We start from the raw sequence: 24606 nt of genomic DNA, 5'->3' as shown, positions 1-24606 counted from the left end.
GCTTTTTTTACGCACTGTTAATGAAATTATATCCACAGAAAATGTCAAAATTGGCAGCAAGACAACCACGGACATTTAAGTCATAAAGAAGTCGATCAAAAAAAAGTTTTTCTGTTGAAATCATTAGATATGTTTATCTAAAGTATTGTGCTGGTACTTTGTGTGTTCATTGGGCATAGAATTGCCAAAAATACATAGAAACAAGTGTTTGTTTTTGTGGGGCAAAAAAAATTATGAATGCCTCTGCAAATCTATCAGTCTATACAAATGAACTGAAGCTGCAATATAATAATAGTGTTAAAATGGAAAATGTCAGCATATTAGTTTAAGAAAAAGTAAACCATTGAAATAGCACATTTAAGCCTATAAGACTTCCCACTTTAGTTACATTTTACTATTTTAAAAATTTAATTTATTGAAATTAACATTTGTTTGATTGAAACATTAAAATGGTAGAACAGATGTCTGCAGGCTTGGATTTAAAGGGACGTAAAACCCCAATTTTTTCTTTCTTGATTTTCAAAGAGCAAGAAATTTTAAACTTTTTTATTTACTTCTATTATTTAATTTGCCTAATTTTCTTGGTATCCTTTGCTGAAAAGCATATCTAGATAGGCTCATTAGTTGCTGATTGGTGGCTGCACATAAATGCCTTATGTGATTGGCTCACCCATACTCATTGCTATTTTTTAACAAAGGATATCTGAAGAATAAAGAAAATTAGATGATAGAAGTTAATTGGGATGGTGTTTAAAATGGTATTCTCTACCTGAATGAAGAAAGAACAATTTTGGGTTTAATATCCCTTAAAACATCTTTCTATTTACTCATAGTTGTCATTCAAGTTCAACCATTTTTATTATTCCTGAAGCAGAGAAATCATTATGAGGGATATTTATCAAGCAGCGTAATTGTGGCGAGTTTTATTCGACCCATTTATCAAAGCCTACAGACCGGCAAAAGTTAAAATCTGTGATGTAACATACGATCCACCGGTCACAATCCGACACAGATTGATGCTTAAGTAATTACAGATGTTCTGAATACAAATTTGGCACTATCTGACAACTTTTGCCATTTATCAAACTTCTAACAGGTATGCTTGCCACTATTCCGGCCCAGCATACCTGATTTTCAATCCGCCACCCTGGAGGCCGCGGATGCCATAGGAATCAATGGGAGTCTGAAAGCAGCGAAAGCTTATGTTTGATGCTGCCAGATATCCCATTGATTTCTATGGTAGAAAACAAATTACTTTGACACCTAACACCCAACATAACCCCCGAGTCTAAACACCCCTAATCTGCCGCCCCCAACCTCGTCGCAACCTACATAATGTTATTAACCCCTATTCCGTTGCTCCCGGACCCCCCCGCAACTGTAATAAAATTATTAACCCCCACATCGCCATAAAACTAAATTAAGCTATTAACCCCTAAACCTAACAAGCCGCTAACTTTACATTAAATATTAACTCATCCCTATCTTATAATAAATTTAAACTTACCTGTAGAATTAAAATAAACTATATTAAACTATTAATTAACCTACTCTATTATCCTAAAATTACATTAAACTATATTAAACTATTAATTAACCTACCCTAACTATTAAACTATTAATTAACCTACCCTAACTATTATACTAAAATTACATTAAACTAAAAATTAAATTAACTATATTACATATTTAAAAACCTAACCCTACTCAAGTTATTTAAATCTACTATTAATCTACTATTAAAAATTATTATTATTATTAAGTTACAAAAAATAAAAAACACTAAGTTACACAAAATAAAAAAGAAATGATCAAATATTTAAACTAATTACACCTAAGATCCCTATAAAAAAAAAGCCCCCGCAAAATCTAAAAAAACCTAAGCTCCCCATTGCCCTGAAAAGGGCATTTGTATGGGCATTGCCCTTTAAAGGGCATTTAGCTCTTTTACTGCCCAAAGTCCCTAAGCTAAAATTAAAACCCACCCAATAAACCCTTCAAAAATCTAACACTAACCACCGACGAGCCACTTACAGTTTTCGAAGACCGGACATCCATCCTCATCCAAGCGGCAGAAGTCCTCAGTTAAGCCGGCAGAAGTCTTCATCCAAGCGGGCCTAAGTCTTCATCCAAGCGGGCAGAAGTCTTCATCCAGACAGCATCATCTAATTTTAGCTAGGGACTTTGGGCAGTAAAAGAGCTAAATGCCCTTTTCAGGGCAATGGGGAGCTTAGGTTTTTTTAGATAGGTTTTTATTGGAGGTTGGTTGTGTGGTTGGTGGGTTTTACTGTTGGGGGGGTGTTTGTATTTTATTTTTACAGGTAAAAGAGCTAATTTCTTTGGGGCAATGCCCCGCAAAAGGCCTTTTTAAGGGTCATTGGTAGTTTATTGTAGGCTAGGGTTTTTTTTATTTTGGGGGGGGGCTTTTTTATTTTAATAGGGCTATTAGATTAGGTGTAATTAGTTTAAATATTTGATCATTTCTTTTTTATTTTGTGTAATTTTGTGTTTTTAATTTTTTGTAACTTAGTAATTTTTAATTGTAGGTTAGGTTTTTAAATATGTAATAGTTAATTTAATTTGTAGTTTAATGTAATTTTAGTATAATAGTTAGGGTATAGGGTAGGTTAATTAATAGTTCAATATAGTTTAATGTAATTTTAGTATAATAGTTAGGGTAGGTTAATTAATAGTTTAATATAGTTTAATTTAATTCTAAAAGTAAGTTTAAATTTATTATAAGATAGGGATGAGTTAATATTTAATATAAAGTTAGCGGGTTGTTAGGTTTAGGGGTTAATAGCTTAATTTAGTTTATAGCGATGTGGGGGGATGGCGGTTTAGGGGTTAATAGGTTTAGTAAGTGGTAGTGATGTGGGAGGCCAGGGGTTTAGGGCTTAATACATTTATTTAGGTTGCGGGAGCGGCAGAATAGGGGTTAATACTTTTATTTACTTGTGGCAGGGTCCGGGAGCAGCGGGATAGGGGTTAATACTTTTATTTAGTTGTGGCCGGGTCCGGGAGCGGCGGTATAGGGGTTAATAACGTTATTTAGTTGCGGAGGGGGCCGGGAGTGGCGGGATATGGGTTAATAACTTTAGTTGCAGAGGGGTCCGGGAGTGGCGGGATAGGGGTTAATAACTTTATTTAGTTGCAGAGGGGTCCGGGAGCGGCGGGATAAGGGTTAATAACTTTATTTAGTTGCGGCGGGGTCCGGGAGCGGCGGGATAGGGATTAAACCTTTTAGTATAGTGGTGGTGTTTAGTGACAGGGTATAAATAAAGTTGGGAAAAAGCCGAATTGCAGCGAGATCGATGACTGCTAGTTAACAACAGTCCACTGCTCATCGCCCCGTACTTGGTGCGCAACTTTTTCCCGGCTTTTTTTATAAATATGGAGATCGTTTTCAGGTCCACGGCTGCGATGTTAGGCGAGCATATTGGTGCCGTCGAATGCAGCATAGTTGATGGCTTGATAGATAGGCCTCTATATCTTAACTGGGTTGCAGCCCTAAGTTTATAAAGCTGTACACCCTTGTTTTACTCCACTGCAATGAATTAACCAAAGCGTGTATACTAAAAAGAAATGGGTCCACAAAGGAACAACATTTTATCTTCTGGAGTAGAGAGATTTTACTAAGATGAACATAGTTCTGAGTATTGCAACCCATCATTTACCAGAATGATTAGTGAATGTTCCCCTTGATATTCCTTCTCCCAGTCAAAAGTTTCTGTAGATGTTAATATTCAAATATTACATTCAAATACTGATTTCCATACTGATTTTTAAATAATGGGTAACAGATATTGAAGTAAAGAAAGTAAAACAATGAGAGTGCTTTATTTTGCAAACTTGTGGAATTGCATTTAACCAGTTCACACTACAATCAAGTATTAAAGAAAAAGCTCTAAAGTTTTACAGTCTGGACTGTAACAAATGCGCTGTTGCTTGCATATAACTATTTGTTTAACCCCTTGATATAGTCAGCTCCAGAGCAGCAATGCACTACTGGGACATAGCTAAAACACATCTTGTGAGCCAATGACAAGAAACATATGTATAGCCACCAATCACTGGTTAGTTCCCAGTAGAGCATAGCTGCTTCTGACCCTACATAAGCTTTTTTTTTTAAAAAAAAAATACAAAGGATACCATGAGAACAAAGTACATTTAATGAAAGAAGTAAAATCAAAAGTCTATTAAAATTGTATGTTCTATCTGAATCATAAAACTTTCATTCTGGTGTTTTATGTCCCTTTAATTATTTACTCCTTTCTAGCATATAACAGGCTGTTCATAATTGAGAAAGTGTTAGATTTCTGTGTTGTTTTTTTTAGTACTCTCTAATTTTACTAAATTATTGCAGGCTTGCTCAATAATAAAAGCAAATTTAAAAGGCTCTTCAAATTGCATGCTCTAGTTAAACCATGAAAGTTTAATTTTGACTCTCCTGTCCCTTTCATTAAACTATTTTGACTTTCAATATTTTAATTTAGATACTCCATGAATATTTATACTAAAAGAGTGAAATACTGTTTTGCTTTTGCTTAAATGAATGTAAGAAAAAGCAGGTGCAGATACAGACTAACACACTAATTGCTAACAAACTGGCACATCTACAATTATTTAATGGAAAATAAAACTCTAAATTGAAATGCATGTGAAGACATTTCTGTTTTAAATAGAAGCATTTTTGCATTATGCAGGTTCTAGCAAAAAAAATGCTTGTACTAAATGTTTTCACAGTTTTGTGCTATTACTGTGCAAGGAGCATATGTACGTATGCTAATGTGTCCTCATTCAAACACTAATTGCTATAAGCCAGCAGCAAGTGATGTATTCATAGCAATGATGTAAACTGAGCTATCATCAATGTAATATATGCTCTCTGAATAATGCCAGTGTTTTTTAAAGGATGTGCATGTGGCATATGTACATATGCACCATGCTATGCAATAAAAGCTATCACTGAAACAATCATAAATTGTACTAAAAACATTAATAAATGTATATGTAGAATACAAAACTACTTATATTTAAATGTGTAATACATTCATGTGTATCTTATTTTCTTAGTTTAAAGTCCCTTTAATTCTCAGGACACTGCAGCTTATTAAAGGCACTATTAAAATCCATTTAAATTACCTTTTCCATACCATTTCTGCAGGAAATCTGTTCCACCTATCTACTGCCCTTTCTGTAAAATGACATATGATTACAGCATTTCTTTCATTTATTTATTTTTTGCTGCACAATATCACATTTCTCTGGGTGACATTATTGAGTGTGTGAAACACAAGCTTGTCATTATGAGTTATTAGTCTCAAAGGCCGGAAGGATAATTCCCACTTTGTCCATATGTCATATTTATATACCACATATGGCTGTGGTCTGCACTGAGCATCCAGCCTGTCTAAATGGCTCTATGATTGCACAAACCATGTGCTATTCCAGCAAACAGCATCTAGTGTAAAATGAAGACAGCACAGCAAATTTAAATATATGCATTAGCTTTGAAATACAAGTCCCCATTAGTGTTTTGTTATCAAAACTAATTTTGCTCAGTCTGATATATCAATTTTGGTCTTGCAACCAGTTATTCATTGTAGCTAATGGAGGGAAATTTTAATGAAATTGCCAAAGGCTCATTTAAATGAAAAATAAAAGAGAGAGAGAGAGAAAATCAAAACACATTTGAAGTGGAAGGAGGATAAGGGATTGAATCTAAATAAATGTGATGGGGACGGTACAATAAGGGCTGATGTCGGACTAGACAAGAGCAATTCTATTCAGGGAAACTGACTATAGCTAGCTCTGGATTTATATGCATTGCTTAATGTCCCTAAACACAAAAAGGTTTTGTAAGGTCACAGACTACATAGACAATGTGTACACAAACTGTGGCATGGACATAGAGCATCAAATTCAATACATTAAAAACAGCAATCATGAGAAACGTCTGCCTTAAAAAAATATACAGCTAAAAAAAAATTGATAGAGATATTTTTTGTGTGGAACCCATTATGGAATACTAGGATTCCACATATCAATTTTGGAAACACTGGAGAAAATGATGTGCTTTGGGATTGCACAAATTAGTAAACTTAGGTTGTCATCAGGTCATGATCTTTCGTAAAAACAATGCCTTCTTTACAAAATGTACAACAGTGACTATTTGCACTGTGATAATGACAAGCAGATCTTTTGTAATATTTAGACAATGTGTAATGGCGTAGTAACTGCATTTTATTTTCTATGTCTTGTAAGCATTTGTATACCCAAATATAAAAAATATAAAAAATATGCATACATGTAGAATTTGCAGTATATCGAAAGAGTCTCCTAGAAATAATAGGTTATGTCGCAAATAAATTAATAAACAATCGGATAGGCAAGACATATTTCTCCACTACATAAATGCTCAGCAATAGCTTTATCATTCTAGGGAGAGCCTTTATTTTCCAGTTTGAAGAGATCTTACACAATTTAGTTAAGAGTCTGCCTTAAAGGGACATAACACCCAAATTTTTTCTTTCATGATTTAGAAAGAACTTGCAATTTTTAACAACTTTCTACATTACTTCTATTATCTAATTTGCTTCCTTCTCTTGATTTCCTTTGCTGAAAAGCATATCTAGATAGGCTCAATAGCTGCTGATTGGTGGCTGTATATAGATGCCTCGTGTGATTGGCTCACCCATGTGCATTGCTATTTCTTCAACAAAGGATATCTAAAAAAATAAAGCAAATTAGATAATAGAAGTAAGTTTGAATATTGTTTAAAATTATATTCTCAACCTGAGTCATGAAAGAAAAAAATTGGAGTTAGTGTCCCTTTAAGCTAAAAGAGTAGCTACAGAGATCTGATTCTACAAACATTTCTCAGTGTCTTGCACATTTTCCATATAAACTACAATGATGCTTGAAATGTTAACAATCTGACATTGATCAAAACAAAAAAATACGCTACCTATAATATACATAGACAATAAAATAGTAAGATGTCATACTCTCATGGGGAAAATACTAAATCCAGAAAATGGAATTTTAAATTATTAAGCAATTATATTTTACTAGTCCTAAAGCCCGTGTACACAGGACATTTTTTGCAGTACAGCGGTCCCACCCCTTGCTCTCTCTCTATCCCCCCTCTCTTTTGCTCTCTCTTTCTCCCCTCTCTTTTGCTCTCTCTCCCCTCTCTTTTGCTCTCTCTTTCTCCCCTCTCTTTTGCTCTCTCTCTCCCCTCTCTTTTACTCTCTCCCCTCTCTCTTTTACTCTCTCCCCCCTCTCTTTTACTCTCTCTCTCTCCCCCCTCTCTTTTGCTCTCTCTCTCTCCACCCTCTTTTGCTTTCTCTTCCCCCTCTCTTTTGCTCTCTCTCTCCCCCCTCTCTTTTGCACTCTCTCTCCCCCCCTCTCTTTTGCGCTCTCTCCCCCTCTATTTTGCGCTCTCTCCCTCCTCTCTTTTGCGCTCTCTCCCCCTCTCTTTTGTGCACTCTCCCCCCTCTCTTTTGCTGTCTCTCTCCCCCCTCTCTTTTGCTCTCTCTCTCCCCTATCTTTTGCTCTCTCTTTCCCCTCTCTTTTACTCTCTCTCCCCTCTCTTTTGCTCTCTCTCCCCCTCTCTTTTGTGCTCTCTCTCCCCCTCTCTTTTGTGCTCTCTCTCCACCCTCTCTTTTGTGCACTCTCCCCCCTCTCTTTTGCTGTCTCTCTCCCCCCTCTCTTTTGCCACTCTCCTCTCTTTTACTCTCTCTCTCCCCTCTCTTTTGCTCTCTCTCCCCCCTCTCTTTTACTCTCTCTCCCCTCTCTTTTGCTCTCTCTCTCCCCCTCTCTTTTGCGCTCTCACTCCCCCTCTCTTTTGCGGTCTCTCTCCCACCTCTCTTTTGCGCTCTCTCCCACCTCTCTTTTGCGCTCTCTCCCCCCTCTCTTTTGCACTCTCTCTCCCCCCTCTTTGTGCTCTCTCTCCCCCTCTGTTTTGTGCTCTCTCCCCCTCTCTTTTGTGCACTCTCCCTCCTCTCTTTTGTGCACTCTCCCTCCTCTCTTTTGTGCACTCTCCCTCCTCTCTTTTGTGCACTCTCCCTCCTCTCTTTTGTCCACTCTCCCTCCTCTCTTTTGTGCACTCTCCCCCCTCTCTTTTGTGCACTCTCCCTCCTCTCTTTTGTGCACTCTCCCCCCTCTCTTTTGTGCACTCTCCCCCTCTCTTTTGTGCTCTCCCCCCTCTCTTTTGCTGTCTCTCTCCCCCCTCTCTTTTGCTGTCTCTCTCCCCCTCTCTTTTGCTGTCTCTCTCCCCCTCTCTTTTGCTGTCTCTCTCCCCCCCTCTCTTTTGCTGTCTCTCTCCCCCTCTCTTTTGCTGTCTTTCTCGCCCTCTCTTTTGTGCTGTCTCTCTCCCCCTCTCTTTTGTGCTCTCTTTCCCCCCTCTCTTTTGTGCTCTCTCTCCCCCCTCTCTTTTGCTGTCTCTCTTCCCCCTCTCTTTTGCTGTCTCTCTCTCCCTCTCTCTATCCCCCCTCTTCAGAGCTCTCTGTCTCTTAGCAGCTGGCCCTGGTATCTGGCCCCGCCCCGCCCGCATCATGCGCGACCCCGCCCGTGTCATGCCAAGCCCCGTCTACATTGCACACGCCCACTCCGCACCCGCCTGGCCACGCCCACTCCACCACACGACGCCAGGTTAGTTGGAAAGCCAGGTGTGTTTGTCCTTGTGCACGGTCTCTACTGCGCATGACAGCTTCGGACAAACACACTTGGCCTTTTATTATATAGGATTGTTAGTTTTTATATTACCCTATATTAACAGGGCTTTCACCAACCAAAATTCAAGACTGGAGGGTATGGAAGCTGCCCTGCTCTCTTGCTTAACACTTTCTTGCCCAAAAACACCATCTTCAAATCTATGTTCATAAATGTGCTCTGGACATCCACCCTTATGTTTAAAAAAAAACAAAACAACATTCAAATATTAAATTTCTCTGTTTCAATCGTTTCCCCAAAACTAATGTTAAATTCAAAATCATTTTTCCAACATCCAGTTTAAAGGGCAGTCTAGTATAAATTAAACTTTCATTATTCCGATAGGGCTTTTAATTTTAATCAACTTTCCAATTTACTTTTATCATCAAATTTGCTTTTTTCTCTTGGTATTTTTAGTTTAAACTAAACCTAGGTAGGCTCATATGCTAATTTCAAAGCCTTTGAGGGCTACCTCTTATCACATGCTTTTTAAATCTCTTTTCAACACAAAGAGACAGAAAGTACACGTGGGCCATATAGATAACACTGTGTTCAGGCACAGGGGGGTTATTTAAGATCTAGCACAATACAATGCTAAATTTAAGACAATAGATAATAAACAGTCACAGTCATGTGATCAGGGGGCTGGAAGAAGGTTCCTAGATACAAGGTAATCACAGAGGTAAAAAGTATATTAATATAACTGTGTTAGTTATGCAAAACTGGGGAATGGGTAATAAAGGGATTATCTATCTTTTAAAGCAATAACAATTCTATGGTAGACTGTCCCTTTAAGCATGAGCCTTCAATATAGCAAGTATATAATTATTATAATATTTCACTATATTTGTTCAATAGAAAAAAATGGAGTGCTAGAAATGAATGTGCATTGGAACATTTATTTTACCACTCTAAAGTAAACATTCAGTCCTCTCTATTCATAACAACTTCACAAACATACAAGTGGTCAAATGTATCATTAAGTCTTGCAAAGAAAAATAAATGACTACCAAAATACACAGTTACTATAAAGTAATATATGTATGTGTATATATATATATATATATATATATATATGTATAGATACAGGTATATATATATATATTGGTTTCTTCAATTAAGTACTGCACTCGCTGGATTTAGGCAAAACACTAATTATTTATTATGTGGTGATGTTTTGGGGTTCGCAGACCCCTTCCTCAGACTAAATGGGTCTGCGAACCCCCGAAACGTCACCACATAATAAATAATTAGTGTTTTGCCTAAATCCAGCGAGTGCAGTCCTTGATTGAAGAAACCTCTGGATATACTGACTTATGCACCCTGGTTGATGACCTGATTGAATTGTGAGTGCAAATACACATGGGAGTTATATATATATATATAAATATATTAGAAGCCCCTTTCAGCCTAATTGCTTACACTATACGGTATGATGATTTTAGAAATCATGAAGTACAACAAAAAATATAAACTGAATAAAACATACTGTATACCTTTGAGTAGTGTATCATTATTGTATGTCATCTGTCTCATTCTGAAATGTAGGCACCTTGTAGTGACGTGGACAAAGCTATACTAAATAATAGACTAGTTAAACTGCAGTGTGTCCAAAATGCCTCAAGGGGGTGCTAGAGAACCATACCACATTAATAGAAATTGTGCAGCTCTATGGCACCCAGAGGGTTTTCAAGACCCCCCCCCTATGATTATGTATCTATGATTAATTGGTTTATTCTTATAATTGCCATTTTTATAATCCTAAGAAAATATACTTATAGATACAACATATTTTTACACAAAATGATAATGAATTTGAAAAATATAATAATTATAATGTCAAATATATTTACAAAATATATATATTGAGCTGTGCTCCCAAAAGTATTTCCACCACAATAGGCTATTTTGACCATTAACTAAACATCCAAGTTAATGTTTACAGTATATTAGAAAACAATATAAGAGCAAAATCAATCTTATCTATCTATCTATCTATCTATCTGCCTATCTATCTATAAAATATTAGTAACAGGGGTATCACATAACCTTCTGTTGAGTTCTTAAAATGATTTTCTCCAACCATCATGGAAGAAAAACTTTAATATTGAAAAGAAAAATGTGCAAACAGTAGAGGAACCCTACTTGAAACAGGAAAATGTGTTTTTATACAAGTCCAAGGTGTTGAAATTGAAAAAAGACCTTTAAAAAATCATTTAAAGGACCAGTAAATACAGAAAATCTGTATAATCAACAAATGCATGATAAAAAGACAACGAATAGCACTTAATATGAACTTGCAAATGAGTAGTAGATTTTTTCAGACAAGTTTCCGTTATGTCTATTTCCACTCCCCCTGTATCAGGTGACAGACATCAGCCAATCACAAATACATATATGAATATTGTGGGAATTCTTGCACATGCTCATTAGGAGCTGGTGACTCAAAAAGTGTAACTTTAAAAAGGCTGTGCACATTTTGTTAAAGGGACAGTATACACTCATTTTCATATAACTGCATGTAATAGACACTACTATAAAGAATAATATGCACAGATACTGATATAAAAATCCAGTATAAAACTGTTTAAAAACTTACTTAGAAGCTGTCACTTTGGCTCTGTTGAAAAGGTAGCTGGAAAGCCCACTGCAAGTGGCAAATAAGACACTCCCCCCCTCCCCCTTCTTTTGCATATGAAAAGACCCTTTACACAAACAGGAGCAAGCTGGAGTAGGTAGTCGAGCGTATTCACATAAAACTTTGGGGCTTGGTTAGGAGTCTGAAAATCAGAGCAATGTTATTTAAAAATAAGCAAAACTATACATTAATTAAAAAAAAAAACTTTATGGGCTATATAAATAGATTATCTACAAAACATTTATGCAAAGAAAAAATGAGTGTATAATGTCCCTTTAATGGAAGTGAATGGGAAAGTTATTTAAAATTGCAGCTCTATCGGAATTACGAAAGTTTAATTTTGACTTGAGCGTCCCTTTAAAAAAGGTGCTGAAAATTTATATTTTTTTTATTGATTGGAATTCTGGTGATGAATTATCCCCATGCAAAGCACTGGAAGAGTTTTTGTAGCTTAAATACATTTGAAAACCAATAGTGACACCGGTTAAGGTTGGGTTTCCAAATAATAAGGAATAATAAGGAATGGATTTGAATTAAACACACACACACAAAGTTATTTAATGCATGTTGCAAGGCAGTTGTAAGGAATAGACCCCATTGTCTTTTTACCAATTCTTGTGCAACCCCTTCCTTTGCTCTTGCATAACCAATTGCGTGAGATCAGGGCTTGATGTGCAAGAAAACATAATAAGCAGACTACTACTGCTTCTTAATTTTGGGGTGAATGCCCTCATGAGGGACTTGGCAATGCAAATGCCCAGAAGATGCATATATACTATGCCAAAAAAAATTTATGAGGTGCTCAGGAAACCATCTCTGCTTTATCCTAGGACAACTTAAAGGGACACTCAAGTCAAAATTTAACTTTCATGATTCAGATAGAGCATGCAATTTTAAACAACTTTCCAATTTACTTCCATTAACAAAATGTGCACAGTCTTTTTATATTTACACTTTTTGAGTCACCATCTTCTACTAAGCATGTGCAAGAATTCGCTAGAATATACACATATGCATTTGTGATTGGCTAATGACTGTCACATGATGCAGTGAGAATGGAAATAGAAATAACTTTTAAATTTGTCAGAGAAAAAAATCTACTACTCATTTGAAGTTCAGACTAAGTACTATTGCTCTGTCTTGTTGTCATGCATTTGTTGATTATACAAATCTACTGTATTTACTGGTCAGTTAAAAACAAATTCAAAGATAAGCATCTAGATTCCCATTAGGTATGCATGATTATGAAGGTACATTAACCTATGCCACGCCTCTGAAATGTACAAATGTTTTGGACAATTTGCAGGATAAATTGCTATTTTCCTTTAATTTCAGTAATCTAGCATTCACATATACAACACCAATGACCGACATTTTCATTAAATCAAAGTGCACACTAATGTTAAACATATTTCATGAAACATCACAGTGTAATGTCTCCACACTACGCTAATTTTACACTGCCAAATGTATGTGCGTCCTCTTTTTTTTGTAAGAATAACTATTTTAAAACCTACCATACATATATATATAAAAAAGATCTACTAGTATAAGTTTTTCTATTGTACCCATATCTTCATTTATTACAGTGATTTATTCTGGAAATAAATACGGATGAGCACAAAATATGCAGCTTTACCAAACACAGCCTGTACTCAGCTACCAAAGCCACATCTGTTATCTAGCTAAGTTCCATAAAGCCAACAGTGGGCTTTTTAATATCACATTATGTCTAAAGTCTAAAAAAATTAAAAGTCTTAAGAAAAAAATATTTGACTGTGGCTATAAGCCCTGGCTCACTGCTAAATTGGCTGTCTGAATAACAGAGGTTGAGTACCACTGGTGTGACGGAACTATTAAATTGTGCTATTAAGGTCTATAAAGTGAGAATTAATTCACAATTTACAGCCAATTTCCAGTGATAAATGGCAGCTAGTAGAGAGCTTTAACAAAAGTAATTAAACTATTCTCTTTGACAACTCCATTGTTTAAAGTTATACAGAACAGAATATTTAGGATAAAAGAAAACTTCTCTTCTGCATTAGCACAAATGTAACATTTGTGGGATGTCTAAACTGTTCATAACACAGACTTTTTCAGTTGAGAAGTAACTGCCCTCATATTTATAGTGGGAATGAGATGTATGTAGATCTTTTATGTAAATCATTTTTTAAATACAACTGGCTCAACATTACATGTAATTTCCAAAAAGTGTATGTTATGTATAGTGTGAAAGGTATAGGGTACAGTATACTCATTTTTAATTTGTTCTGTATAAATAAGTGCATTTCAAAACACATTACATTTTTAAAGACATTTGTTTGTTGAATAAATGTTTGTCTGTATTTTTTCCAGCAGAATTGTAAATGCTTGTTTCTGTCAGCCAATAGAGATGTAGGACATGTCCACATCGTACTGAGGGATTGCTTGTGAAAATGTTTTAACCATGTTTTATTCTCCTTGTGGTGCAATTATGACATGGCTTCAAAAATTGTAATTCTGTTCTATCCATTTTACTCATTGGATTGTATAACATTGTTTACAATTGGCTTCTTAACCTTTACTTTGTTGTTTGAAATTGCTGAATTTGCCAGTTGAAACCACCACCTGTACTGGACATTGCAATACTGTAGCTATAGAAAAGCTATGAAAATAAGGGGCAACAGCATAAATAAACCTCCCAGTTGGGGTGGGAGAGACAGACCACCCCCTTTAAAACGGTTTTACTTCGGAAGTTTTGAATACCATGAACTCTTATCAACTGTTTGCCTGGGTACATTATCCTTTTACGATGATTAAAAAGGTTGTTTTGATTGTCAAAGACACAGGTTAAAATCACATTTATGGAGTTATGTTTCAAAGCAAAAAAATAAATATCTTAAAGGGACACTGTACCCAAATTTTTCTTTTGTAATTCAGAAAGAGCATGCCATTTTAAGCAACTTTCTAATTTACTCCTATTATCAATTTTTCTTCGTTCTCTTGCTATCATTATTTGAAAAAGAAGGCATCTAAGCTTTTTTTTGTTTCAGTACTCTGGACAGCACTTTTTTATTGGTGGATGGATTTATTCACCAATCAGCAAGGACAACCCAGGTTGTTCACCAAAAATGGGCCGGCATCTAAACTTACATTCTTGCATTTCAAATAAAGATACCAAGAGAATGAAGAAAATTTGATAATAGGAGTAAATTAGAAAGTTGCTTAAAATTTCATGCTCAATCTGAATCATGAAAGAAAAATTTTGGGTACAGTGTCCCTTTAAGAGTAAATCAATATTCACAATCTATGCAGTTAAGTAAAGAGATACTGTACAATAGTTTTTTTATTACAATTAATTTTTTAATCCCCTTAACCTGAAAACCACATCACATTGCATAGCAATGCTTTACAGACAGAGGTATTACGCTTTAATACAAACAAGAAAAAACAGAAATCTGCTCAATAAAATTGTGAAAATAAACCTGAAAATCACCCAGTTAAATGAATAGGCAAGGGGATATGCAGTCTTTTCCTCTATTTCCCCTGTTGTGCTTGTGTTCTGAATCCAGGAACACTGAGCCTAAGTTATTAAGATCCAATTAAAAAACACGTTAATTCATTTGCCTTTATATTAAAACATCTCTATATGATAAATACACAGGGTAAGTGGTCATTCTTACATCATTGTAAAACCCTTTTCATTTCCATTTACTTGGGATTAGGCTTCAAAGGTTTAAGGGACATGAAATCCAACATTTTTTTCATGATTCAGATAGAGAATATAATTTTAAACCACTTTCGAGTTTACCTCTATTGTCAAATTTGCTTAATTCTCTTGATATCCTTTGTTTCAAAAGCAGCAATGCACTACTGGGAGCCAACTGAACACATTGGAGGAGCCAATGAAAAGATGCATTTATGATTATTTGTAGCCACCATTCACAAGCTAGCTCCAGGTAGTACATTGCTGCTCTGAAGCCTACCTTGGTATGGTTTAAAACAAAAAGGATAACAAGAGAATGAAGAATAGATAATAGCCGTAAATTGTTAATAGTATATTGTAAAACTGGTTTCCCCTTAATGTGTTTCCAATTACTTTTATACCAGCACCAGATTATAAAATGTATGAAATAGCTCCTTTTGGTTTATTTTTATATATCAAATATCTGGCTTTGTTCTTTGACACAACAACCCATTAAAATGGGCTGAATTAGGACTGAAATCCTTTTTAGCATAAGGGAGAGCAACGCTAACCCGCTCCTCTTTTTCATAGAGCCACGGTTGCGCTAATAGGAGGCTTATTGTGATGACTCCCATGGTCGGCACTAAAGAACCTCTGTGAAGAGGAGTAGCGGGATAGCACAGATCTCCAGCTTGTGAAACGTAAGTATTTTAAGTTAAAAAGTTGGAGGTTGCTTTTGCACAAACCTATTGTCTGACAACTCTTCTAGAAAAAGAAAAGCTAACCCCTATAGCTCAAAAACAGAATAAAAGAAATAGATTAATAATCTAGAAAAGTGCTAAAAGCTGCAGACAAATCTAGTACTAGATATATAAAAAAAAACTCTGATATATATATTATAACATGCATATATTTATTAATAAATGTATAGTACATCAGCTATTTTGTGACCGGTCACCGTAAAAAGATATGTTTAAACCAATGTAGTATAAAGCATAACACCTATGAATATTGTTGACAATATACCACCAAATGTTCATGAATGATGTAATGTAACAAGTTTTTAGTTATAGATCCGTGAAAAGTCCCAAAGTAGCTATTGCTTATGGGTCTGTTAGCTGGACTTGTATATTCCTCTCACTCTATGCCTATACTCCCACCGGTCCGTCGAAGCAAACTTCCTTACTCCCTCTGAACTCTTAGCTATTAAAACTATTAACAATTTAAAGAAAACAAATAAAGACTGACAAATTCGTCATTATTGATTTGTTTTCTTTAAATTTCATTCTCCATTAATTCCGGTATACGTTTTGTGAAAATAATTAACTTAGAAAAGGCTATCTCGTTCAGAATCCTTATCTTTTCTGGTTAAAAATCTTCTTGCCCATTTCCTCTCAAAGCTTTGAAAAGCTAGTGTTTGTGGTCACTTACCTAGAATGTTCTCATGTCTCATGAGTACTGTCTGGTAGATTTCTGTTTCTCGGAACCAGCTGGCCTCTTCAGTTGTAAAGAACACTTTTACAGCCACTTTTTCTCCACGCCATCTTCCCATCCAAACCTCCCCATAGCGTCCTTTGCCAATTTGCTTCACCATCTGAATCTGCTTTGCTATTGTCCTTTGGACCTATGAGAAACCCAAAGAAAAACAACATATAATTCAGTTGCAGAAGAAATGACCACCCACTATATTAGGACAGATCCAGAATAAACATCACTGTGAAGAAAATACTTGTGATTAGTTTTACTACATATAACATTTCAGCTTCCTCCCAAGAGTATCTGAAAATACAGCCATGGTTTTATACAGCTGAGACCGAAAAATGAAATAATTTGAATCAATATTGACAATGGATATTGTGCATTAAAGAGAGTCCAGGGTAATATGTGCCACCCACTTACACAACCTTTTTGGTTAAAGTTTCATAAAAAATAAAGGCACTTTACTGTATGAATTGTAAGCTAACATTATATTGCATTAAAGTGAAAACTTTTCTTTTGCCAATATTTTATGTATTCTATTTTCATTTGTGTTTAATATGAGTAAAAAATATGTTTTTTTTACACCAAAAGTATACTTAACATATTGCCTGCAAGTGTAGTCAATGTGGATTAGAATTATGTAATGCTATTTCACTTGTAAAGTCAGGAAAAAGCAAGTTAATTTCTGTAATTAGTAAGATTTCTTAAAGTTGCATAACATTTATATATTATGCAGTGGCTGTCAATGTAGTAGCATATTGTATTAATATCCAGGTTGGCACTATAGTTAACGGAGTGGTAACTATTTCTAAGATGACACAATCAGATATTATCAAACATGCTCTGTTGACTCTGTATTAATACCAATTATGTTGATTCATTAAACCATAGCATGCAATAACTGATCCCTTCAAGAGAAATGGATAGAATAAATGTAATCAAATAATGGCAGAATGATAGTCAATGTCCCTAGTAGAAAAAGAAAAGAGTAGGAGTGCAGAGGAGTAGCAGGGGAATTGTGGTAGATTATATCTAGAGCAGGAACCCCCAATATCCTGTGTATACCCCTCAGAATAAAGTGAATGATGACAAGTATAGCATGAAGGAGGCTTAAAGGGACACTCAATCAAAATTAAGCTTTCATTATTCAGATAGAGCATGCAATTTTAAACAACTTTCCAATTTACTTCCGTTAACTAAATGTGCACAGTCTTTTTATATTTAAACTGTTTGAGTCACCAGCTCCTACTGAGCATGTGCAAGAATAAGTGTGAATGGCTGATGGCTGTCACATGGTATGTGTATTCATTTGCGATTGGCTGATGGCTGTCACATGGTACAGGGGGGAGTGGAAAAAGACATAACTTAAAATTGTCAGAAAAAAAATCTACTACTCATTTGAAGTTCGGGCTAAGTGCTATTGCATTGTCTTGTTATCTTGTGATTATGCAAATCTACTGTTCTGACTGGTCCTTTAAGTACTGACCTTAATGGTGAAAAACGGGAAGGAAAATGTACAGCTTACAACAATTCCAATAAAATTCACTCATGGCAAAAGAGTCCAATCTGCTCGATTTGCAGTAGTAGTTCCTCCACAGCAAGAGAGAATGAGATTAGAATACACTACTTTTTATTGAGGGGTCTTAAATTGTTTCCCTTATTATGAGATCAAGCATCTTGCACAATTTAACATAAAACTGAAAAGGGATTGTTTATACTGACATGATATCTTAGGTGGAAGATACAACAAGGAAGTGTTGTAAGTGGTGGTGCTGTGTCACCTCCAGGGAATCAAGCTGCCCACGTCCTCTGAGTCAACCTTGTTGCTTTCACCTCCAAAATAAAAGAGCTCACAATAATGTAGCAGATTTCAGACAATGTGGTAGGCACACAAACTGGTTATACTCAAGAGATAGCAGTTAAAATAAGCCTTTTTATTAAAATCATCACAAAGGTGTGTTCAGGTGCAGCTTCAGGTTTTATTTAAGTCCCTGGAGGTGACACTTTGAACACTTTCTGCTTCTATAAACGGTTTGGGAGAACCGGGGCTGGCAGCGAGCACCTGAAGGGAAGTCCTAACATTGCTTCATACTTTATCCTTTCTAATACGCTTTGGAAGATACAACAAGTATTCTACAAGGGGATGGCTATCTGTCTTCCCAATACTTAAAGGACCAGTCAACACAGTAGATTTGCATAATCAACAAATGCAAGATAACAAGACAATGCAATAGCACTTAGTCTGAACTTCAAATGAGTAGTAGATTTTTTTTCCGACAATTTTAAAAGTTATGTCTTTTTCCACTCAACCTGTACCATGTGACAGCCATCAGCTAATCACAAATGCATACACGTACCATGTAACAGCCATAAGCCATTCACAAATGCATACACACTTATTATTGCACATGCTCAGTAGGAGCTGGTGACTCAAAAGGTTTAAATATAAAAAAGACTGTGCACATTTTGTTAATTGAAGTAAATTGGAAAGTTGTTTAAAATAGCATGCTCTATTTGAATAATGAAAGTTTAATTTTAATTGAGTGTCCCTTTAATCAACTGCAGATTTGATATTGTTCCAATGCGTTTGTATTATTGGGCATTACCATCAAGTATGGATTAATACACCTGAGCCACTACATCCCTCCAGCATCTATCGGATACTGAGAATTATGGTTTATAGTTGATGGGTTGTACGGTACCAATGGGAAAATATTTTATAGTTAATTTCTATGGTGGAGAGTGATAAAGAGGATTTCTTGCAGGACTTAAAGGTTTTAAGTAATTGAGCCTGCTGAGTAATTGTGTGTTTATGATCATTATGCTATCTACCTGTATATGAGAAAGATTACTGTAGATGATTTCTAAAAGTATTGTATGGGAGATAGATAGGAGGCCCCTTGTAATCGGTAAGGGAATAGTTTTTAAAATGATGTCAATTTTCTAGTCAGATTGTTAAGGAACTAATGTGATAATTACTCTTGACAGGTAACCTCACATTACACAAGAATAGAAGACACACACACACATATATATATATATATATATATATATATATATTTCTTTCATGTAATTGGCAAGAGTCCATGAGCTAGTGATGTATGGGATATACATTCCTACCAGGAGGGGCAAAGTTTCCCAAACCTCAAAATGCCTATAAATACACCCCACCACACCCACAATTCAGTTTTACAAACTTTGCCTCCTATGGAGGTGGTGAAGTAAGTTTGTGCTAGATTTCTACGTTGATATGCGATTCGCAGCATGCTGAAGCCCGGTTTTCCTCTCAGAGTGCAGTGAATGACAGAGGGATGTGAAGGGAGTATTGCCTATTGAATGCTATGGTCATCCTATCGGGGATCTATTTCATAGGTTCTCTGTTATCGGTCGTAGAGATTCTTCTCCTACCTCCCTTTTCAGATCGATGATATACTCTTATATACCATTACCTCTGCTGATTCTCGTTTCAGTACTGATTTGGCTATCTACTATATGTAGATGAGTGTCATTTGGTAAGTATGTCTTATTTTATTTATGACACTCTCAGCTATGGTTTGGCACTTTATATTTAAAGTTCTAAATATATGTTTTATACTTATATTTGCCATGATTCAGGTTAATCGGTATATTTCCTTCTTAAAGACTGTCAGTTTCATTTTTGGGAAATGCATATGAATAAATATTTTCCTTACCTGAAAATTTTTCAAATTGACTTTTCTTTCTAATTGCGGGCTGTTAGGCTCGCGGGTGCAAAAAATGCTAGAATTTATTGCGTCATTTTTGGCGCGAGACTTATTTGGCGCGAAAATTATATTTGTTGATGTTAATGATGTCATTTCCGGCGTCGTAGTTGATGCCGAGAGTTTTCACATAGTTGCGTCATCTATGACGCTCGTGTTTGTTGCAGACGTTTTTGGAGCCAAAAAATTTGTCAATTGTTTTTTTTACATTATTTAAGTCTTTGTTTCTTTTTGCTTCTGGTTTCCACAGGCTTATTCTGTTTGCATTTTTCCCATTCCTGAAACTGTCATTTAAGGAATTTGATCATTTTGTTTTATATGTTGTTTTTTCTATTACATATTGCAAGATGTCGCAATCTGACCCTGTATCAGAATCTACTTCTGGAAAGCAGCTGCCTGATGTCGGTTCTACCAAAGCTAAGTGCATTTGTTGTAAACTTGTGGTAACTGTTCCTCCGGCTGTAGTTTGTGTTAGTTGTCATGATAAACTTTCAAAAGCAGACAATATTTCCATTAGTAGTAGTCCACTACCTGTTGTTGTTCCTTCAACATCTAATGTTCAGGATATTCCTGTTAATGTAAGAGAATTTGTTTCTAATTCTATTCAGAAGGCCCTGTCTATTATTCCACCTTCTAATAAACGTAAAAGGTCTTTTAAAACTTCTCATAAATTAGATGAATTTTTAAATGACCGCCAATATTCTGATATATCTATCTCTGATGAGGATCTATATGGTTCAGAAGATTCTGCCTCAGATATTGACACTGACAAATCTTCATATTTATTTAAGATGGAGTTTATTCGTTCTTTACTTAAAGAGGTGTTGATTGCATTAGATATGGAGGAGTCTAGTCCTCTTGATATTAAAACCAGTAAACGTTTAAATTCGGTTTTTAAACCTCATTTAGTTATTCCAGAGGTTTTTCCAGTTCCTGATGCTATTTCAGATGTAATTTCTAGAGAATGGAATAGTTTGGGTACTTCATTTACTCCTTCTTTAAGGTTTAAGAGACTGTACCCTTTGCCGGCTGATAGATTGGAGTTTTGGGAAAAAATCCCCAAAGTTGATGGGGCTATCTCTACTCTTGCTGAACGTACTACTATTCCTACGGCAGATAGTACTTCTTTTAAAGATCCTTTAGATAGGAAGCTTGAATCTTTTCTAAGGAAGGCTTATTTATGTTCAGGTAATCTTCTTAGGCCTGCTATTTCTTTGGCTGATGTTGCTGCAGCTTCAACTTTTTGGTTGGAGGCTTTAGCGCAACAAGTACCAGATCATAATGTATATAGCATTGTTAAGCTTCTTCAACATGCTAATAATTTCATTTGTGATGCCATTTTTGATATCATTAGAATTGATGTCAGGTATATGTCTTTAGCTATTTTAGTTAGAAGAGCTTTATGGCTTAAATCTTGGAATGCAGATATGACTTCTAAGTCAACATTGCTATCTCTTTCTTTCCAGGGTAATAAATTATTTGGTTCTCAGTTGGATTTTATAATTTCAACTGTCACTGGGGGGGAAGGGAGCTTTTTTGCCTCAGGATAAAAAATCTAAGGGTAAATTTAGGGCTGCTAACCATTTTCGTTCCTTTCGTCAGAATAAGGAACAGAAGCCTGACCCTTCCCCTAAAGGAACGGCTTCCAATTGGAATAAATCCAAGCCTTTTAGAAAATCAAAACCAGCCCCCAAGTCCGCATGAAGGTGTGGCCCTCATTCCAGCACAGCTGGTAGAGGGCAGGCTACGATTTTTCAAAGATGTTTGGATCAATTCAGTCCAAAATCATTGGATTCAGAACATTGTTTCTCAACGGTACAGAATAGGTTTCAAGGTAAGACCGCCTGTGAGAAGGTTCTTTCTCTCACGCATTCCAGTGAACCCATTAAAGGCTCAGGCTTTCCTGAAGTGTGTTTCAGACCTGGAGTCTTCTGGGGTAATTGTGCCAGTTCCATATCTGGAACGGGGTCTGGGGTTTTATTCAAATCTGTTCATTGTACCAAAGAAAGAGAATTCTTTCAGACCAGTTCTGGATTTAAAAATGTTGAATCATTATGTAAGAATACCAACTTTCAAGATGGTGACTATAAGGACTATTCTGCCTTTTGTTCTGCAAGGGCATTATATGTCCACAATAGATTTACAGGATGCTTATCTTCATATTCCAATTCATCCAGATCACTAATAGTTCCTGAGATTCTCTTTTCTAGACAAGCATTACCAATTTGTTGCTCTTCCTTTTGGCCTAGCAACAGCTCCAAGGATCTTCTCAAAGGTTCTCGGTGCCCTTCTCTCTGTAATCAGAGAGTGGGGTATTGCGGTGTTTCCTTATTTGGACGATATCTTGGTACTTGCTCCGTCTTTACATTCTGCAGAATCTCACACGAATCAACTTGTGTTGTTTCTTCAAGAACATGGTTGGAGGATCAATTTACCAAAAAGTTCCTTGATTCCTCAGACAAGGGTAACCTTTTTTAGCATTCCAAATAGATTCAGTATCCATGACTTTGTCTCTAACAGACAAAAGACGTCTGAAATTGGTTTCAGCTTGTCGGAATCTTCAGTCTCAATTATTCCCTTCAGTAGCTATGTGCATGGAAGTTTTAGGTCTCATGACTGCAGCATCGGACGCGATCCCCTTTGCTCGTTTTCACATAAGACCTCTTCAGCTTTGCATGCTGAATCAATGGTGCCGGGATTATACAAAGATATCACAATTAATATCCTTAAATCCCAATGTTCAACACTCTCTGACGTGGTGGTTAAATCACCAGCGTTTAGTTCAAGGGGCCTCTTTTCTTCGTCCAACCTGGACGCAAGATGCGAGTCTTTCAGGTTGGGGAGCTGTCTGGGGATCTCTGACAGCGCAGGGGGTTTGGAAATCTCAAGAGGCGAGATTACCAATCAATATTTTGGAACTCTGTGCGATTTTCAGAGCTCTTCAGTTCTGGCCTCTTCTGAAGAGAGAATTGTTTATTTGTTTTCAGACAGACAATGTCACAACCGTGGCGTATGTCAATCATCAAGGTGGGACTCACAGTCCTCAGGCTATGAAAGAAGTATCTTGGATACTTGCATGGGCGGAATCCAGCTCCTGTATAATCTCTGAGGTTCATATCCCAGGTATAGACAATTGGGAAGCGGAATATCTCAGTCGCCAGACTTTACATCCGGGAGAATGGTCTCTTCACCCAGATGTGTTTCTTCAGATTGTTCAGATATGGGGGCTTCCAGAAATAGATCTGATGGCTTCTCATCTAAACAGGAAACTTCCCAGGTATCTGTCCAGATCCAGGGATCCTCAGGCGGAAGCAGTGGATGCGTTGTCACTTCCTTGGAATTATCAACCTGCTTATATCTTTCCGCCTCTAGTTCTTCTTCCAAGAGTGATTTCCAAAATCATAATGGAACGTTCGTTTGTTCTGCTGGTGGCTCCAGCATGGCCACACAGGTTTTGGTATGCGGATCTTGTTCGAATGTCCAGTCGCCAACCTTGGCCACTTCTGTTAAGGTCAGACCCTCTATCTCAAGGTCCCTTTTTTCCATCAGGATCTCAAATCATTAAATTTGAAGGTATGGAGATTGAACGCTTGGTGCTTAGTCATAGAGGTTTCTCTGACTCAGTGATCAATACTATGTTGCAGGCTCGTAAATCTGTGTCTAGAAAGATTTATTACCGAGTTTGGAAGACTTACATTTCATGGTGTTCCTCTCATAAGTTTTCTTGACATTCTTTTAGAATTCCTAGAATTTTACAGTTTCTTCAGGATGGTTTGGATAAGGGTTTGTCTGCAAGTTCCTTGAAAGGACAAATCTCTGCGCTTTCTGTTCTGTTTCACAGAAAAATTGCTAATCTTCCTGACATTCATTGTTTTGTACAGGCTTTGGTACGTATCAAGCCTGTCATTAAGTCAATCTCTCCTCCTTGGAGTCTTAATTTGGTTTTGAGAGCTTTACAGGCTCCTCCGTTTGAGCCTATGCATTCTCTGGATATTAAGTTACTTTCTTGGAAAGTATTGTTTCTTTTGGCTATCTCTTCTGCTAGAAGAGTTTCTGAATTATCTGCTCTTTCTTGTGAGTCTCCTTTTCTTATTTTTCATCAGGATAAGGCGGTTTTGCGGACTTCATTTAAATTTTTACCTAAGGTTGTGAATTCCAACAACATTAGTAGAGAAATTGTTGTCCCTTCATTATGTAATAATCCTAAGAATTCTTTGGAAAAATCTTTGCATTCTTTGGATGTGGTAAGAGCTTTGAAATATTATATATATTATTAAGTAATTCTCTTCTAGAAATAAAAAATGACAAGGTTGCAAGAAGGATATTTATATTGTCATACTAAGATTAAAACTAGACTGAGGATTGAT

General features: G+C 36.2%; 1 protein-coding gene across 3 annotated transcripts in view; it reads right to left on the bottom strand.

Annotated features, from left to right (window-relative positions):
• BMPR1B (bone morphogenetic protein receptor type 1B) overlaps window positions 1–24606 on the bottom strand; it is a 729768-nt gene that overhangs the window by 8072 nt on the left and 697090 nt on the right. For all 3 annotated transcript variants that reach the window (XM_053703451.1, XM_053703448.1, XM_053703450.1), the window contains one exon: window positions 16452–16644. In XM_053703451.1, coding sequence (XP_053559426.1) covers window positions 16452–16644 — 193 coding nt within the window. The remainder of the gene's footprint in view (window positions 1–16451; window positions 16645–24606) is intronic.

This window comes from Bombina bombina, chromosome 2 (genome assembly GCF_027579735.1).
Source record: "Bombina bombina isolate aBomBom1 chromosome 2, aBomBom1.pri, whole genome shotgun sequence".
Taxonomy (NCBI): Eukaryota; Metazoa; Chordata; class Amphibia; order Anura; family Bombinatoridae; genus Bombina; species Bombina bombina.
This window is presented reverse-complemented; position numbering and strand designations above follow the sequence as displayed.